This window comes from Falco rusticolus, chromosome 15 (assembly GCF_015220075.1).
Source record: "Falco rusticolus isolate bFalRus1 chromosome 15, bFalRus1.pri, whole genome shotgun sequence".
NCBI lineage: Eukaryota > Metazoa > Chordata > Aves > Falconiformes > Falconidae > Falco > Falco rusticolus.
Window position 1 is genome coordinate 5,745,739 of NC_051201.1, and position 16,770 is coordinate 5,762,508.

At 41.8% G+C, this 16,770-nt stretch overlaps 1 protein-coding gene across 2 annotated transcripts; it reads right to left on the bottom strand.

The window, feature by feature from the left end:
* Window positions 1-337: 337 nt before the first annotated feature.
* On the bottom strand, window positions 338-15,550 carry ATMIN (ATM interactor). 2 transcript variants are annotated; one of them, XM_037408737.1, is made up of 4 exons: window positions 15,311-15,550; window positions 9,858-9,983; window positions 8,693-8,892; window positions 338-7,720 (listed from the first exon to the last, which is right to left on the bottom strand). In XM_037408737.1, the coding sequence occupies exons 1-4, from the start codon at window positions 15,536-15,538 to the stop codon at window positions 5,890-5,892; spliced, it is 2,385 nt and encodes a 794-aa protein (XP_037264634.1). In that variant the 5' UTR covers window positions 15,539-15,550; the 3' UTR covers window positions 338-5,889. The 2 variants fall into 2 exon arrangements, with proteins under 2 accessions (XP_037264634.1, XP_037264635.1); XM_037408738.1 differs by having other exon boundaries at window positions 15,410-15,536.
* Between the last annotated feature and the right edge of the window lie 1,220 nt (window positions 15,551-16,770).

Consider the following 16,770-nt stretch of genomic DNA (forward strand, 5'->3'; position numbering starts at 1 on the left):
TACACACAGGTTCACTTACAGCAGGGAGCCTCTCAAGTGGATTTGTTTCAGGTTTATGAAATGTAGCATCTTGACATTCTGATTACATTTGTGTTGCAAGTTTAAACTTCCTAGGATTTAGAGAAGTAGGACTACACAGGAAAACTTTTTCCACCTCTGGAGATGAAGGCCTGACGTTGTTAAGATAGTTTTAATTTAAAAAACCTCTACCAATTCCAGAGACACCTAGCTTTCAAAAGGCAAGATGTTAAGGAGCAACGGGTGCCAGTGGGCACTGAACACCCCACCCGTGTCTCTGCAGGCAGGAGATCACAGCCATTAAAACAGAAGGCGAAAATGGATTGAAGTTAACTTTATTCCAAAATACGTATAATTTACAGGACTAAGTGCTTCATTTGTGAACAAAACATTTCAATACTTGTGAATAACTTACTAGTAGCTTTGTGTAACACTCCAGTTTCCAACAGAGGGAAATACTAAACAGTATTTTGGCACAAGGTTTTCTCTGCATGCATTACTTAGAAGTTTCACAATTACTAGGACAACATTCCTTCTTTGGGATTGTCTTTTGTAAAACAGGTCTAAGAAATGAATGCTTGCTTTTCTCTGCTCATTGCAAGTGTACTGGCTTAAATAGTAAGAACTAAACATGGACATTCTTCGAAAACTAAATTTTCCCACTAGATCAAAATCCCACCAGTGATGAGAAGAAAAATATTTTAAAGACAATTTCTCAGCCTTATTGAGATTAACTCACACATGCTTTGGGAATGAGACTTAAATTGGATGCTAATCAGGTGTTGAATTCTGTAAGCTGAAAAAAATATGGCTATCTTTCATATCTAGCTTTATCATAGATGCACTTGCAAATATCTGTAGATGGAAGTATTGTCAATCTAGCTCTGCATGCAAGTGCTTGAAGCATGCATGTAAAGCGCTAGTTGTTGTGAAACGCACAGTTTACATCATCACAAGTCATCTATTATATCCCATTGCTAGCTATGGTGAAGATACTGCTGTAAAGCCAGTACGTGAAAAAGAATCAGAAGTAAAGGACTTCTGGTTTTTAACTCAGGAGTGCCTTCAGGAGTTTCCACTGTTTCAGGCTGTCCAATTACATTTTCAGTGAAGTGGAAGAGTCACGTACATGAACACAAACATACCCTCACCCTGACTGCAAGGCAATGCAGAGTTGAATGCTGTAGTTCCTCGATTCTGTTCATTGCACAGCAATGGTGTTTTAAACAAGAAAATTCAGTCATGCTCTAAGCAGCAAATCCTTCTAGCACACATTTAAATTCACATCAACTGTTAAAAAACAACAAAAGAAACAGAAGATGCATGTTTGCACCATGCATTGAAACTTGCTACCATTAAACAACCCTATCTTCATAGTGTTCATACAGTTGTTGATGGAAGCCTGTTTACAGTAGGCCTGTTCTACCAGGAACTCAAGCATAGCAGCACCTTAACCCAAACATGAATGAAGAAAGCTTGCGAGGCCCAGAATGTTAACAACGCTTTGGTGTGAATGTATTTGGAACACTAAATTGTACATTAAGATCATGTTTAAAAAACCAACACATCAGAAATACATTAAAGCAAAGGAAACTGTACAACCTTAATGATAAAGGCCAATACATTTGGTTCACCTCTGAGCTGTCATTTCAGTAACTTTTGCAAGTTGAGCACACTACATTGATTCAGTATGTATGAGTCCTATTGTCTTACCCTATATTTGAGAGGCTATTAAAAAAACCCCTAACGCCCTAAGATCCCAATCCTGCCAACACACCTCTACCCAGCCTCACAGAAAAAACAATTCAGAACCAACTAAGCATGTGTTAGCAGGACAAGGATTTAAAACTGTGGAAGGCTTTCTTTCTTTTGTTGCATCCACACAACCAAGGTACATATGACAAACAAGGAAATTCAGCCTTTTGTTTTCAACAGAAAAAATGACTGCACGTGCATCTTGGGATAGTAATTTGTACGGCGTGTTAGTTACATACATTATTTTTTACAGACAGTGATTGAATTGTTCAAAACTAAATGAGGTTTCACCAGGCTTGTTTTACAGCTGTTTAATTTACAGCTGCAAGTGTGTATATATATCTATATGTATGCAATTTTGTCCCCCCCCGACTTCATATCCTTTGGAAGTTAAAATTTTCTAGACACAAGCAGCTTTGCATAGCTAAGAATGCGTAGTGTAAGTAAACTGACTATAAACTACGAATTTCTCTAGGCAGACATGAAGAACTGGGGGAGGATTCCCTCCCTGCCCAAAGCAGAAAGAAGTATTTACAAGCATATTAGTGGAGATGGATGCAAATAAAGCCAAAAGAAGAAACATATATCTACTGTCATACAGTGATGCATTGTGACAAACAAACATGGAAGGCAACAAGACAGACCTCTCATTTTTCAGCTGTTTTGTCCTCATACAACCTGTGTCCCAAATTTGCTATGTTTCTTTGATTTTTTTATATACTAAAGAAAAGCTCAAGTGAAACTACACAAGTGCAAATTAAATTTTAGAGTAGCATTACACAGGTATCCAGATCAAGATCCAGCAATCACAGTGTACCAGAATTAAGCAGGAAACACAAAGAGTAATACAAGTAACATTAGTATAACTTCCAGATAAGAATTTGTGCTAAGAGGCTACAGAGAATCTGGTGTTACTTTCTGTACAACAGTTCAAATGGCATTAGGGGATACAAAGAGAATAAGCAAAGTAGTAAGTCACTGCTGACCAATACTTACGAGAGACAGTGCCTTGAAAATCAAATCAGAGACAAACTGCAGAAAAAGGGAGATAAGTGTCATTTTAGTACTACCAAGACATAGTTCTGACTGAAGTTTATTTTTAGAACAACAGCCAAAACAGAAAAGTAGCCATTTTGAAGAACTTGTTCATATACAAAGAATTTGTACTATTCAGCAACAGTATTTCAGCTCAGGTTTCATTAGGTTTACCGTTGGACTCAGCAAACCGTGAAGTCTGGGTGCAGTCTTCACATTTTCACAAAAATACTTAATAAATCCAAAGTGAGTGACATATGCCAGCAACACAGGATCCAAACCTGTCTCTGACTTCTATGAATAATTTATGGGAACCAAATTTGTGAAGAAACAAGTTAATTCTGGTCAGAATGAGCCACTTCACGAAGACAATGCAGACATATTTAGTACTTTTTAATACTGTACTTTCACTAAATAATTTCATGTGGTAGTACTGTGTTGACCTAATCAAAGTTCAAACTATTTTAAACCCATAGGATGAGGGAAAGGAATGGTATTTGCATGTTATAATAAAACACACAAAGCTCATAAATATTCTTAGTTACAAAGTACAGTAAATGAGTTACGATTACATTGTAAGATTGCATCCACACAAACTAGTTTTTTTCTGATAGTCACTGATGCAAAGAGCTTTGGCTTACACCATGAGAATGTGGCAATTGTCATTCGGATTTGTAAACCAGTTTCAAAGTCCTTTAAATGCTAGCTGGTCTCTCAGAGGATTACAATTCAAAGCCTTCTGTAATTCTTCTCCTTATTACCTACGAAAAAATGACTGACTTTCTAAATTCAGAGGTCATGAACAGTTTCTCACTTTTGCATTCTGTAACTGTGGAAAACGCAGTCTTCCCCAACCAGATCTATAGTAACTGCTTCTCTTCCATGCACCAGTAAACTTGCACATGGGAAACACAGAAGCCTATGTATGAAGAAATGTTCTCTGGTATTCCAGCCAGGGGGAAGAAAGGAGAAGGAAAAACACTTTACAACCTGAAGATGCAATATTACTAGAAAAGTATTGCAATAGAGTAAGTTAACCTAATTTTGTCATTTATCTTATTTCCCAATCTCAAAGTAGGCAGGTAAATACAAATGAGTCCTATCTTCAGAATAAACAGAATGACAAGCGATGCCTTCCTTTTCTTAATATATCCCAACCTTAAGATCAGAACTCTAGGCATTGTGAAAACTGGGGGGGCTTTCCCCAAAGCAGAATTACTGTACTCCTGGGGGGAACTGCAAGATTCCTTTCTTCAGCCAAAGACCAGAAGAACTCGCACTTACAAATGCTGAAGAATTAAAACAGGCAACGCAGCTGTGGTTTCAGGAGTTTTTCAGGAGGAAAATAAAAGTTTCAGGGTTAATCTAAAGAGATTATTTCCAGTAAAAGTAGAGACACTTACTGTATTATTGCATTAACTATGGCAATTTAAGAGTGGTAGAAGACAAAAGAAAAAAAAAGGTATTGCTCATTTTCAAAAAAACAAGCTTGCTGCAATGGATGAGTAACTTCACTCCCACATCCTTGAGCTGAGGATACGAAGCACGAAGCATAGTGAGTCTTCAAAAGCTAAGGCTTGGACATACATTTATTGGTGGGCTGCCTAGCAAACACGCAGCCAATGCCTCCCTCTCACAGTGGAGAAGGAAAGTCTATTACAGGCCCAGGAACTTGACATGAAGAGGTTTTCCTTTTCATTTAAGGTAACAGAAACTAAAACCTGTCCAGGACAAAACCAGAGGCCTATATTATGCAGGCTATTATAGTAAGAGATAAAAATTAGCTAAGGCCAAATTCCAACATACATTCACAACTGGCTTAATTTTTTTTTTTTCCCATGCAAATGAAAAATAATGCAAACAATGGTATGAGGGGCAAGATGAACATTAAACAAAATTCCAAGAGGTCACACATTTCCTCTCAGAAAAATCGGTTTGAATTTGACTATATTCAGAAAAAACTCTCTGAAAGCTGCAGGAACTGAGGGCTGCAGATCAATATGCAAAAGCAAAATACAGTTGTTCTGAAAGGGCTTGTGAGCTGATCTCCCCGCTCTGTTGTATGGGTTCCAATTGGTTTTGGAAGCGGGAAGTCCAAAACCAGGAGTCCGGGTGAGTAAGTCTCTGAGAGAATTTAATATCCCGTTTCTCAAGATTTTCTGTCAAGGTAGCAGATGTATAAACCACTGTAACATTTCTCAACTTATATCTTAATAAAGCTAGGAGAATTTTAGTGAAAACTAGTCCAGTCTTTCAGGCACACACATTGTAGTATTTGCATCTTAAAAATAATTTAAGCAAATCCCTCCCGAAGACTCTAAAGATGTTAGTCCCGTTTATTACACTAGCTAAAAGGGCGACATGCTCATTTTCCTATAATTACGTATTCCAAATGGTTTTCCGACCCTTCAAAGGGCATCAGTGACACCCAGGGAAAAAAAATAAAAAGGTACTGCTGTCTACATATTTTTTGATAATATACTCAACAATTCAAGAGTCTGTGTCCAGTGTGTTGGACAGGTATTTGGAAAATGCCACCTTATGCAGGAGAAAGCTGTGAAGGCATAAAGGAAGACCATACGGCTTACTATGTTCATGCCAGATTTAAAATTCAAGCTACTAAAAAAAGTAAACCGAAGTAGCTTACACTAACAGAATCCTCCCCCGTAAGTTCAGGGAAGCATCTGAACCGGACAGGTCAGGGCTTTGGTTCAGCACCCTGGAACTCTATACATAAGCCAGGAACAGAGAGGCATATACACAGGACAACTTAAAAAGTTCTGTTTAAATGAAAGCAGTATCAGCTTTGTAAAGAAGTTTGAGGAAAAAACATAGGCACCACAATTTTTTTTAAGGTTCAAATGTACATTAACATGTTACAGCCCCCCCTTCCCCCATTTATACACACACAGTTTATGTAAAGTTACATATTCAATAGAGTACCTGCAGCAGGAGAAGTCTCTTAGGCCAACTGCTCACAATAACTACATTCAGTAACGCAAAGTGAATAACTTGGTCAAGCCATCTCTCCCACCCCAATAATTTAATTTCAAACCACAGGAAAGTTATATTATGAAGTACTCAATGGTTGGGCTTGCCAGAGCTCTGAAACAAGGAGCACAGCTCTTCACAGGTCTGTGTTTCTACTGAACTGAACTGGGACTCCATTGTATTCCAGGCTAAGTCAGCCAGAAGGAAGTCGTCCATTGCTGTCTGTGTCTCATTGCTGGTGAGGAATAAACTCCCTAGGTTCTCAAAGCAGCTATCCATAGTCTGTGTTTCAGCGCTACTGAGCTGGACTTTGCTTTCAATATTTTGAGTAGGGCTATTTTTAGTAGCCAGATACACTTCTGTCTGGGTTTCTGTATCAGATGAGTCCGTACTCATGGAGAAACTAGACTGCTTCAGAATACTCCCTAAAGGCAGATGGGTATTACTGTCCAAAAAAAAATTCAAGTCTGTCTGTGTCTGTGTATCAAACATCTCCAAACCTAAGAAGTTAGAATTTCCTCGGCAGCTATACGATTGAGTGGCGCTATCTGAAAATAAGAAATCAGTCTGAGTTTCAATGTCCAGCGACTCCAAAACTGGCTCAGAGTTTAGGGTACCAAGCTCACTCTCCTCAGTCTGAGTTTGGATATTGGATGCTGAAAAGAACTCTTCAATATCAAAGTCTATTCCTGTGCTCTGTGATGGACCGGGTGGCAGATGCGTGTCAGCATTAGAACTGGTCTCAGACAAAAGGCCACGATTATCCAGTGCCTGGCCAGACATGTTTCCTGAAAAGATGTTCTCCAGATCACTTAGTAGGTCCATCGTCTGGGTTTGATTATCCATCGTATTTTGAGGTGGAAGTATATTAGTCTGTGTATTGAAGCCAATAAGGGATTCAGACTTCACCGTATCTTGATTCAGGCTCTTGCAATTACTCCTTTGCAGCAAGGTTTGATCAATATTTGCAGGCATTAAGTTGTTCTCTGGAAGTTCAATGTGAGTAGAAACATTATATGATGAATGAACGTTGTCAAAGATGTCACTGCACATTACAGCCTGGTCCATTTGCACTCTTCCATCAACAGTGTCCTCTGTCCTCCCAGTCTGAGTCTCCCTAGAAATGCCACTCGCTGGAAAACAAACCTGACTAAAAGCATCAGTCTGAGCAGCTATGGATGAAGTCAGTTTGGAAGCAGGCAGCAGCGTCTGTGTTTGTACACTGATGGGTAATGAAACCTGTGAGCTGAATGAAAGATCAGTCTGAGAGCAAGAGGATACAGAAGAACTGGGAGTCCAGGCTGCAGCTGGTACAAAGTTCTGTGAAATATAAGATAAGTCCGTCTGTATATTTATCGAAGAAATTTTATTCTTGTGACAAGCATTCCCCAGCTCTTGCCCTGTGTCATTCAGTGTAACCTTATCCAACTCAACTTGTACACCAGTACTTACCGGTTCGTGATCACCAGAATTTGTCACTTTTGAAACAGGCATACTATCTTTAAATACAAGTGTTTCTGCCTCCAGTGCTGGAATCAGAATTCCTATAGACTGAGGCAGTAAATGAACAGTACTTACAACTGGACCTTGGTTATCAACAGCCACTACAGCAGGTTTGACCGAAGAGTCTGTTGCAGATACGTATACAGGCAAGTGAGCAAGCTGCATCACTGGGAGTTTAACCAAAGCCACCCTGGGCTTTGGTAAAAGCATCTTCGGTGTACCTTTTGGCTGCATTTGGTTTGTCAAGTTAGAGCTGCAGGAGCCTTCAAGAGAGGCCACTAGTTTCACTTCAGAGGACTCCAGTTCCTGAGTGCCAGGATTGTTATTGTGTGTATTGATGAATGCTTCATTTGCTTTCTCTGCCAACTGTTGATTATGTACGGAGGTTTCCATTTTCCTTTTCTTACTAGGAGGATCCCTGTGAACATGAGATCAATAATTTATACTCCTTTCAAGCACAAAGCATCTCCCTTCCATTCTTTCGAGTCATTGCATTGAAAATATAAACTGAAGTCACAGATGAAGTTGGATATGAGAAGACAACTAATCCTGATTAAAAACATAAACTGACTCCAGGAACATCAGTTTTGTAAAATTTCACTCCTCACGCTCCCATTTAAAGAAGAACACAATGTTACCTCTTTTATGGAGACCTATTTCTAAACAGAGGTGGAAGTTTAGATGGTTTCTTCCCTCTCGTACATTAGGCACCCTGATTTGAAGATGTTTAATTTGTTACTTTGATGCTAACTGAGACTGAGCATTGAAGGGACAGTGCTCTTAAAATTACCATGCAGGTAAAGGTCTCTCATGGAAACTGAAGATACAATTTGCACTCCTTCACACAAAACTTAATTTTGCAGCAGTTTAATCTCCAAGACAGATGGGCTAGGCCTCAGGAAACAGATTGCCCTTTATGAAATACATGTACACGTTAAGACAACTATAAATCTAAACATGCATACATAGGCGTTAAAAAAAAAAATAATGCACTAATACTTGCAAAGACAGCCAGACTATAAAAGAAAATAAACTGAACTGCATTCCACACCACAGCTACCAGCTATAAACATTTTCAAATCATCTCTGCTTTCACAGAACTGTAAAAGCAGATGCAAAAGAACCACAAGCATTTATGCCATGCAGTGCAGTGTCATCAGTACGTTTTATTTTACACATGGAGAAACCTGATCTTATTGATTAGACAATCATCACCAAAACAGAAACTACTAAAAGCAACAAAGCAAAGAAACTGCAAACTGCTTTACAGCTAAAACAATGTGAACTTATTTCCCATTTAATCTACAAAAAGGAGACAAAATGCCAGTACATGGGAGACAGAGGACTTGGTGAGAATTTAAGTACCAATACTTAACGGCTTCACTTTTACCTGTGTTCTGCAGGAATTTCATGGCCAGTTCTGTAAATATGAGACAGTAATGCTGTTCTGCTGGCGTAAGGGCACCCACAAGTACACTGGAAAGTCTTGCCACAGACCTCTATATGCCGTTTCAAGTACCATTCTGTACCATAGGAGTTACTACATTTATCACATTTGTGCTTCTTTTCAGCATGCATTTTCATAAAGTGCTAGAATACACAATGAAAAGTAAACATTAGCCTTCAGCTAAGATTAAAAAAAACAGAATATCATGTTTTGGGAGACATTAACACTTGCATTTTTCTATCTGTTAAATAGGATTGAAGAGCAGAATTAAAAATTTTAAGTCTCATTAGGAATAAGTTACAAGCTTAAAGAAATCAACAGAATTCAAAGTTTGCAAATCTGCTTGTGCTATGTGCATCTTAAAACAAAGATTATAATAAACATTCATGTGCCCTAATGCTATTGGAGGTTTCCTATGGACATTAATAAATCTATAGACAAATCTTGCCAGAGTGTAGTAAGTACATGTTGCAACATGTCACACTCCTGAAGATCTACAACTAAGCAAACAGTCTCAAGTCAAACAGGTCAACTTCAGAGCAAACATCAGAATTTTTCCTTTTCATTTACAGCACCAAGTGCTAGCCACTCAACCTCTATGGCCTTCCCACCTTATCACAGGTAACCCACAGCAGCCGAGTGCTTTGTTTACTCACTCATGCAGAAACAATTCTCACATGCTTTCTTAAATAGGTAACCAGTAAGCAAATGCCTTTTGAGACTAGAGCAGAGAAAACCTCTTAATTCTTCACCAGCTGAAAAAGTAGTTTAAAAGCATCAGTCACATATGAAGCCTTTACTGGTTGCTACTGTGATTCTCCCCACCCCTTTGATCTTTGTCCATCTTTTTAATTTCTGGAGAGGGGCTGTCTTCTAGTTTAGCAGAACACACTGGTATCTGCTTGATCAAAAGGTTCAAGTCCTCTAACATCAACATGCAAATTCATTAACCGTATGCCTACGTGGAGTTTCCGCATACAATTCTTCAACTTCTGGATATATGCTGAGAGGCTTTGCTCATATCTGAATGCAAAAGTGTACACTTTCTGGAGTAGAGACAGTCAGGACTAAATCAGTATGAAAATGATACTTTAGGAAATAGGAATACCTGTTTTACAAGAGAAAATTGGGAAAATGGTCTGTTTGGTCCTCTAGGGCAGCCTTCAATAGGACAGCAGTAGAATTTCTGTGATGTTTTCAAACCCTTCCTTATTGGCGCATTACGTTTTCCATCCTGAAAAAGAACCAGTTGAGAAGCTAATTCCACAGGTTTGCCTATTAAAGACAACAACCAGAACAGACGCCAACTCTGGCTCACTGAGTTTACGCACCTCAATGAGTTGAAGGCACTTTCTTAAGTGATTTTAAAGTTCAAATGGAGTTTTTCACCTATGTGGATGCTACTTTGCAAACATACCATGAAAATTACCAAGTGAAATTACAGCAAGCTCTGCAGAGTAGTGGTACTGTACTATTTACTTTTACCAAGATACTTGCTGCCCCAAGCCAAATACAACTGCCTTTTGTGTTACTTGAGCCCAAAAGCTTTCCCTACAGATACTTCACTACACTGCCAATTCAATGTGGTTTTACTCGTTAGTAGCAGAATCTACTTGGAGGTCCATTAAAATTAGTCATACGCTGTGTAACACAACACTTTTCTGATGTTGGAATTCAGTTGGCACTATTTAGATTTTACTTGGGAATCTACCTGTAATTAAAGGAAAGACACCAAGCTCACTCTGTCACTTAATTCAGATCACAAACCAAACCTCAGTTAAGCCTATGAAACTAACAACTGGTATGCCAATCCTGAACCTCCAGACATCAAACAACTGGTATAGCTGTGCTTTCCGCGTGATCTGCCTCACTGACCATCACATGCACACAACAGAACAAAGCAACATAAGTTACTCAGAGGACCTCAAAAAAACCTATGAACAGGACGCACAAGTGGGATTGTCTGGATTGTTCCACCACACAGAACCTATTCCTATTGAGGACACAGACATAGAAACCACAGGATGTATCCCTCCAGACACAGCCTATCTGAAAGAGTCTCAGTGGAAACATCAGGCACCTGTGTCCAAGTAAAAACTTAAAAGTAAACTATTAAAAACGTGATGCTGAGAGTAGCTGTGAGTCTCCTTACATCCTGAGACTGAGTAAGAGGCCAACCCAGTCCCCAGAGCCAGCTACTGTAGCCCCAATGACATCCCCAAGATGATTATTCAGGGAAGAATTAACAGAGCATGCCCTGTTTGAGCTCTGCACCCGATTTTCCTTACCATGACAACAGTGACAGTAAGCACAGTAAGTGGGAGAATTTTGATTTTACACCAGTCACTCCCTAACTACCTTCTTCAGGCATATTTCCAGCTACTGCGTGTTTACGCAGGTTAGACCAAACATAAAGAATTCACAAAGTGCAACAGTTGTCCTGTGTGAAGCAAACAGAAAGTAGGTACGGCAGCTGCCAGAACACAAAGGGGTTCACTGCTCACACCCCTACTTCTTACCTAGCTACAGTTCGCCACGCTTCAGGAATACCATGAAGCAGATGAATAGGACATTTCAATGCTTTTGTTTTTCCTCAAATAGTCTCTCAATCTAAGATACTATGTGTAAAATGTAACCCCTTCAAGCAGTATTTCAAGTTATATTTCCACACGCTCAACACTGCTACTTGTTGACAATGCCACAAATTCGTTGTTCATGACCCATCATGCTCAAAGAAACCAAGTTCAGAGCCTCTGAACCAAAATCACCAGCCACTATTTCATCAAGAAAACCTAGAATAATTCTCTAAAAAGTGAGTTTTCATGTAATGTTTTAACCTTCTAAGCATTTTTATGTGCAGCAGTTTTTCCCATGGACAAACCATTTCATAAACAGGCCTGTTTTATCTCTGCTGAATAACCACGGTCCTAGAGCCACTGCCCAAAACAGGAACATGACTCAAAAGAAATCCAGTTGTTCCAGCCCCACTACCCCCAATTACACTTTTTAACCCTGAGTTCACCCAGAAACACTCTGACCAGATACCAGTCTCAAAGTCTTCAGAAGAAAAAAAGATCTGCCTTTGAGTCAAAACTATGTTTGGTTTCTCCCACTGGAGACTAAATCAGTACGTGTAGTAAGAGGCAATTGGCGTTAATGTCTCCCAACGAAGGAGTTCGCCAAAGTGTGTTATATTTAAATGGCACCACCCAAGAAACGACAGGGTAATACGGGAAATAGGTTCAGGCACCTAACAGGTAAACCACAGACAGGTTATTTAAAACTACTGAAGTATGAACGTGTAGAATAACACCAAGTGTTTAAAAGCTATATAAACATGAGTAAGATGCTTTTTTAACAGGTGGAACATAGACTTTGGAGGCACAGATCACAATAAATTTGTTGTGACAAGTTGAGAGATACTCTAAACATGTAAGTGTAACCCTATCCAGACAGTAATCTTGTTCTGACCATCTTCAAAGTCCTCCTGGCTCCAAATGGTTAATCTTATATCTTCTCAAAAACCGGTCTGGCCAGTCATATTTCAGATGCTCTCACAAGTCCTTTCCTTGTATATCTGATTTTACTTCCCGTATTTCTGCAATACCCACCCACCAAAATTATTGGCAGATATTTGTGCAATTAACTTCTCACAATGCAGATGCTTGTATTGTAAGGAATGCTGACATTCCGACAGGGCTTGCAGCAACACCATGGGAAATGGGAAGTAACAATACCTGCTAGTGATTTACTCAAGGTGAGCTTAATGATGTCTTGCTTTCCTACAATAGAAAGGCTTACTCCAAAGGATTAATTTAAAACATTAAATTACAGTACACTGTAGCCAGCTATGTTAAAACATTTTTTTTCAACAGAAGACCATGTATTTCTTTACTAAATAGCATGGAGAGAAGTGCATTTACTCTTACTGTAAAAAATATTGCTGTAGTGTAATACTTGCGTTTGGGTAAGCTACCCTTTCCAGTTCACCACTGATGACAGCCTCCCTGCTATCATAGGAATCCACAGAACCCTCTCTTTCACATGAACTCCTATAGCTTCATTTTTAAACTACAGAGGTCTTCCCCCTTCTCGCCATAAAATAATGCAAAGACCAAAGGATTAAAAAAAAAATCAAATCCTGATATATCAAGTGCCAGTTTATACCCACTGTTCTCATTTTTTATGGGCTTACTTAAGCTAAGGAGCCAGAAAACAAACACTTAAGTATCAACACTTCATCATATCTTGTTTTGTTAGGCCAAACAAGCCAAATTCTTCTCATTTCCCTTTGTCAGACACACTTGCCATTTATCACCCTTAACAGCCCTTTTCTACACCTCTTCTGGGTTCACTTTAGCTTATTTATTTAGATTCCTCCCCTGCAGCAGTGACAGAGAATATCCTTCTGATGTATTTTAGGATTGCCCTTCTCACAGCAGCATTACCATAAAAGCTCATATGCTATGACCAAACAGCTTTTGAAAGTGTTTCTCATCTCAGTTCCTTCTGTTACAAACCAGGACTGATCAAATCTTTTGTTATCGCTCCACAACACTACAACCTTCCACTACTGCACTTGGCTCTGTTTTTACAGGGCAATCTTGTTTTCCTATGTGGACATACTCCCACTGCAGCAACAATGACTCGCAGTTTTTGGTCTTAAAAGAACCTATTCGTGCTACTTTTGTTAATGAAAACTAACCAAGTCAACCTCCCTTCTCTTCAGCACTATTACGTTCTCTCCCTCCCCAATAGCTTCTTACTGTCCCATGTGCAAGGTCACCTCTTCACTAATTCCTCATGTTTTGCTAACACAATTTAAATTATTTTTGTCTGGGGAAATCTGTTATCTTGTAAAAGGAAATATCAATACTGAATTATTAGTCCAAGTCCATCTCTTTTTGGAGAAACAGAGTAACACACACCTAGATTTACATCTTTTTACCTTCCTATCTTTATCCTTTAATTCAGGATGCATTCTCAGCCATGCATAATACTGGAGGCATTTTATCTAAGACAGTACAGAAAAATGAGGTTCCCTCATTTTACTCTCCATTACAATGTCCTTGGAAGAAGTCAGATACTCCTGAAAACCTGCGTCCATCCATGTTTCAGTATTTGGATAAATACTAAAAGCTATCACAAGATTTAGTAATTAGCTGTATGAAATACGTTATAAACCCGCAAGGTACCAACAGTTAATAGCTATCTTGGCAACCGGTGAGAAAGCAGCACCTCCTCACCCATAGCACCCTGCACACAGGTTATATAACCCACTCGCCGCAGTCCCTGTCAGCTCGCAGCACAGGCTCACAACCGAAATGACCGCCTGCTGAACCTGAACGAATGTTTCCAACCTCTGCACCTCCACTCATACCTATGCGTGAGATACAATACATGCCAAAGCTGTTAGCACATATCAGAAAATGAAATAAAACAAAAGATAGGAAATAGCAAGTATTCTTGAGATTATTTCATTTTGTTCACCACCACCCACCATCCGTAACACGCTCGGTTCTGTAATTTGCCATTTCACAAAACAAGTGCGTTTATTATTTGCCTGCTGGGGCTGCATTTTCAGATTGCAGCTACGAATGCTGCACTTGAGGTTTGCCAGGAATAGGATATTCACACCCTTAGCATTACGATTTTGGAAAAAGAAAGGACATCTTTCAGAAAGGCCCACACTCAAGTATATGCTTGCTGAACCGTGGCTCTCCTCCCCCCCCAGTATATGCTGCCTTTTCTCAGGAGTACTATGCTAATGAGGGCTTGTTTCCAAAATGGCATCCATCTAGGGTTTTTTTGGCTCACAGACGTTTTTAAAAAACAAACAGAAACCCCAACATAACAGCACTCGGCGTTTGGATTACGATGGCTTGCCAACTGCTCCGGGTAGGAAATGCAGTATGTTTGCATAGCACCTCGCAAGCAGGGCTATAATGTCTTCCTGCAGAAAGAGGAGTGACAAGCAAGTGAAATAAGAGAACCTGGGCCCCAGAAAACTTTTAACTGCCATAGTTACATTTAACGCTGCTACAAACCGGGTTATTTCCCGCAAGGAATTTTAGTGGAATTCTCCACTGGGCTGGCCGGGCAGAGCGCACACGCGTGTTCACGCCTGCACCTGCACACGCTTTTCACGCGGGGAAGGTGAAAGCAGGAGACAAGGCGAAACGCCTGGGGACCCCCCGGGAGCGACGCCCTCCCCAGGCTCCGCGCCAGCGACGCCGAAGGCAGCCACCGCCTCCGCCGGCCGCCCCCGGCCCCCCCGCCCCGCCGAGCAGCAGCGGATCCCCTCACCCGCGGCTGGGGGCAGCCCCGCGGCGGGAGCAGGCCCAGGCCGCCCCTCCGGCAGCCCCCGCGGCGGGAGCAGGCCCAGGCCCCGAGCGGAAGAGGGAGCTGCGCCATTACAGAGCCCCGCAGAGCAAGGTGAGGGGCGGCGCGCCCCCTCCCCACCGCGGGGCTGAGCGGGAGGGAGGCGCCCGGCCAGTGCGGCGGGGCCGGGCCGGGCTCGCCTCACCGTGCGGCGGGCCCGAGTTGGGGCGGCGGCGGTACCTGGACCGGGTGGGCCTTGCTGAGGTGCATGTTGAGGGCCGGGCTGTTGGGCAGGACCTTGCCGCAGCCGGGCACCGTGCACAAGATGTTGGTCCTCACTTGGGACAGCTCTGTCACCGAGGGCCGCACCAGCTCGCCGGCGGGCGGCAGGTCCCCCACGGGCACAGGCGCCGGCGCCGGGGGCCGCCCCAGCCCCCCGCCACGCCGCCCGGCTGCCGCCGCCGCCATGTTGCTGTCAGCTGCTCAGCCCCCCGCTTCCGGGGCGGCCGCCAATAGTCACCGCCGCTGTTGAATATGCAGCGCGCGCGCGGCGCGGCCCCGCCCCCCACGTCAACGTCCCGGCGGCAGCTGCGGCGCAGCGGGAGGGAGCCCGGGGCGGGCCGGCCGCGGCAGCGGTGGGGAGAGGGGAAAGCTGCGGCAGCGAAGGGAGAGAGGAAGGGGGAGAAAGAGAGAGAGGAGAGGAAGGAAAGAGAACAAAGGAGAAAGAGAAAAAAGGGGAAGGAAAAAAGACTGCCGGTGTAGCCGTTAGAGAGCAGACGGAGCGGGGGCATGCAACACAGCGCTGGTGTTTACCTTCTCGTACCCTCCCGCGGGTAGCGAGGGGGCTGCAGCATTTGTTATATTACATTTATTCATTGATGCAGGCTGACATTTTCTTTAGAATGACACAATTCAGAGTTGCCTGGCCAGTGAAAATAAAAACGTACCATCCCATTAACCGGAGAAGTTGCACGATAGCCACAGCTCCCGGGACATGGCTGGGGCCCCGCGTTCATGGCACAGCCCCTGCCTTCTCGCCCGCACTGTTCTGCTGCTGGTGATGAAAAAGGGCGTGCCTGCCTGCTGGCCTGGGGGTGCCACATCGTTCCTACGATCGCCTTGGCTACAGGAAGTTAAGAGATGAAATATTTATCTGAAAAAATCAGAGACACAACTTTTTGGTTGTTAAAAAGGAGATGGAGCTGGCTTTTCCCAGAAATGAGGCAGAGCAGGCAGTAGGCCAGGTACTCACAATGTTTTAGAGTATTTTGGAACTTTACCTTTATGGTAAATCATTGTCATCTCAGGCATTCAAGTTATTTAGGAGTGAGCATTAGGAAGAAAAAGTCGCAGAGTGAAACGCATGTTGGAATCCTAATGGCGCTGAAGCCTGGAAGGCTCCGTGAGGGTGTATGAGTGAGAGATGTTAAGAGCCAAATCTTAAATATCTTATCACAGAAAGTTTGCAATTGTTTCAGAATCCTAACATTAAGTACTTTGTCAAACTAACACTTAAATCATGCAGGTGGGTGTCCTAAACATGCATCACTAGCAGATAGTCCTAAACTGCAAGTTACATAAGAATATATACATTACCAATTAGTTTACCAAATCTGAAGAACTCCATTGCAAAGGTGTTGTTTGCATTAGTGAATGTTGCCATCTTGATTCTAAAATACTTACGTCCCCAAGCACAAAAA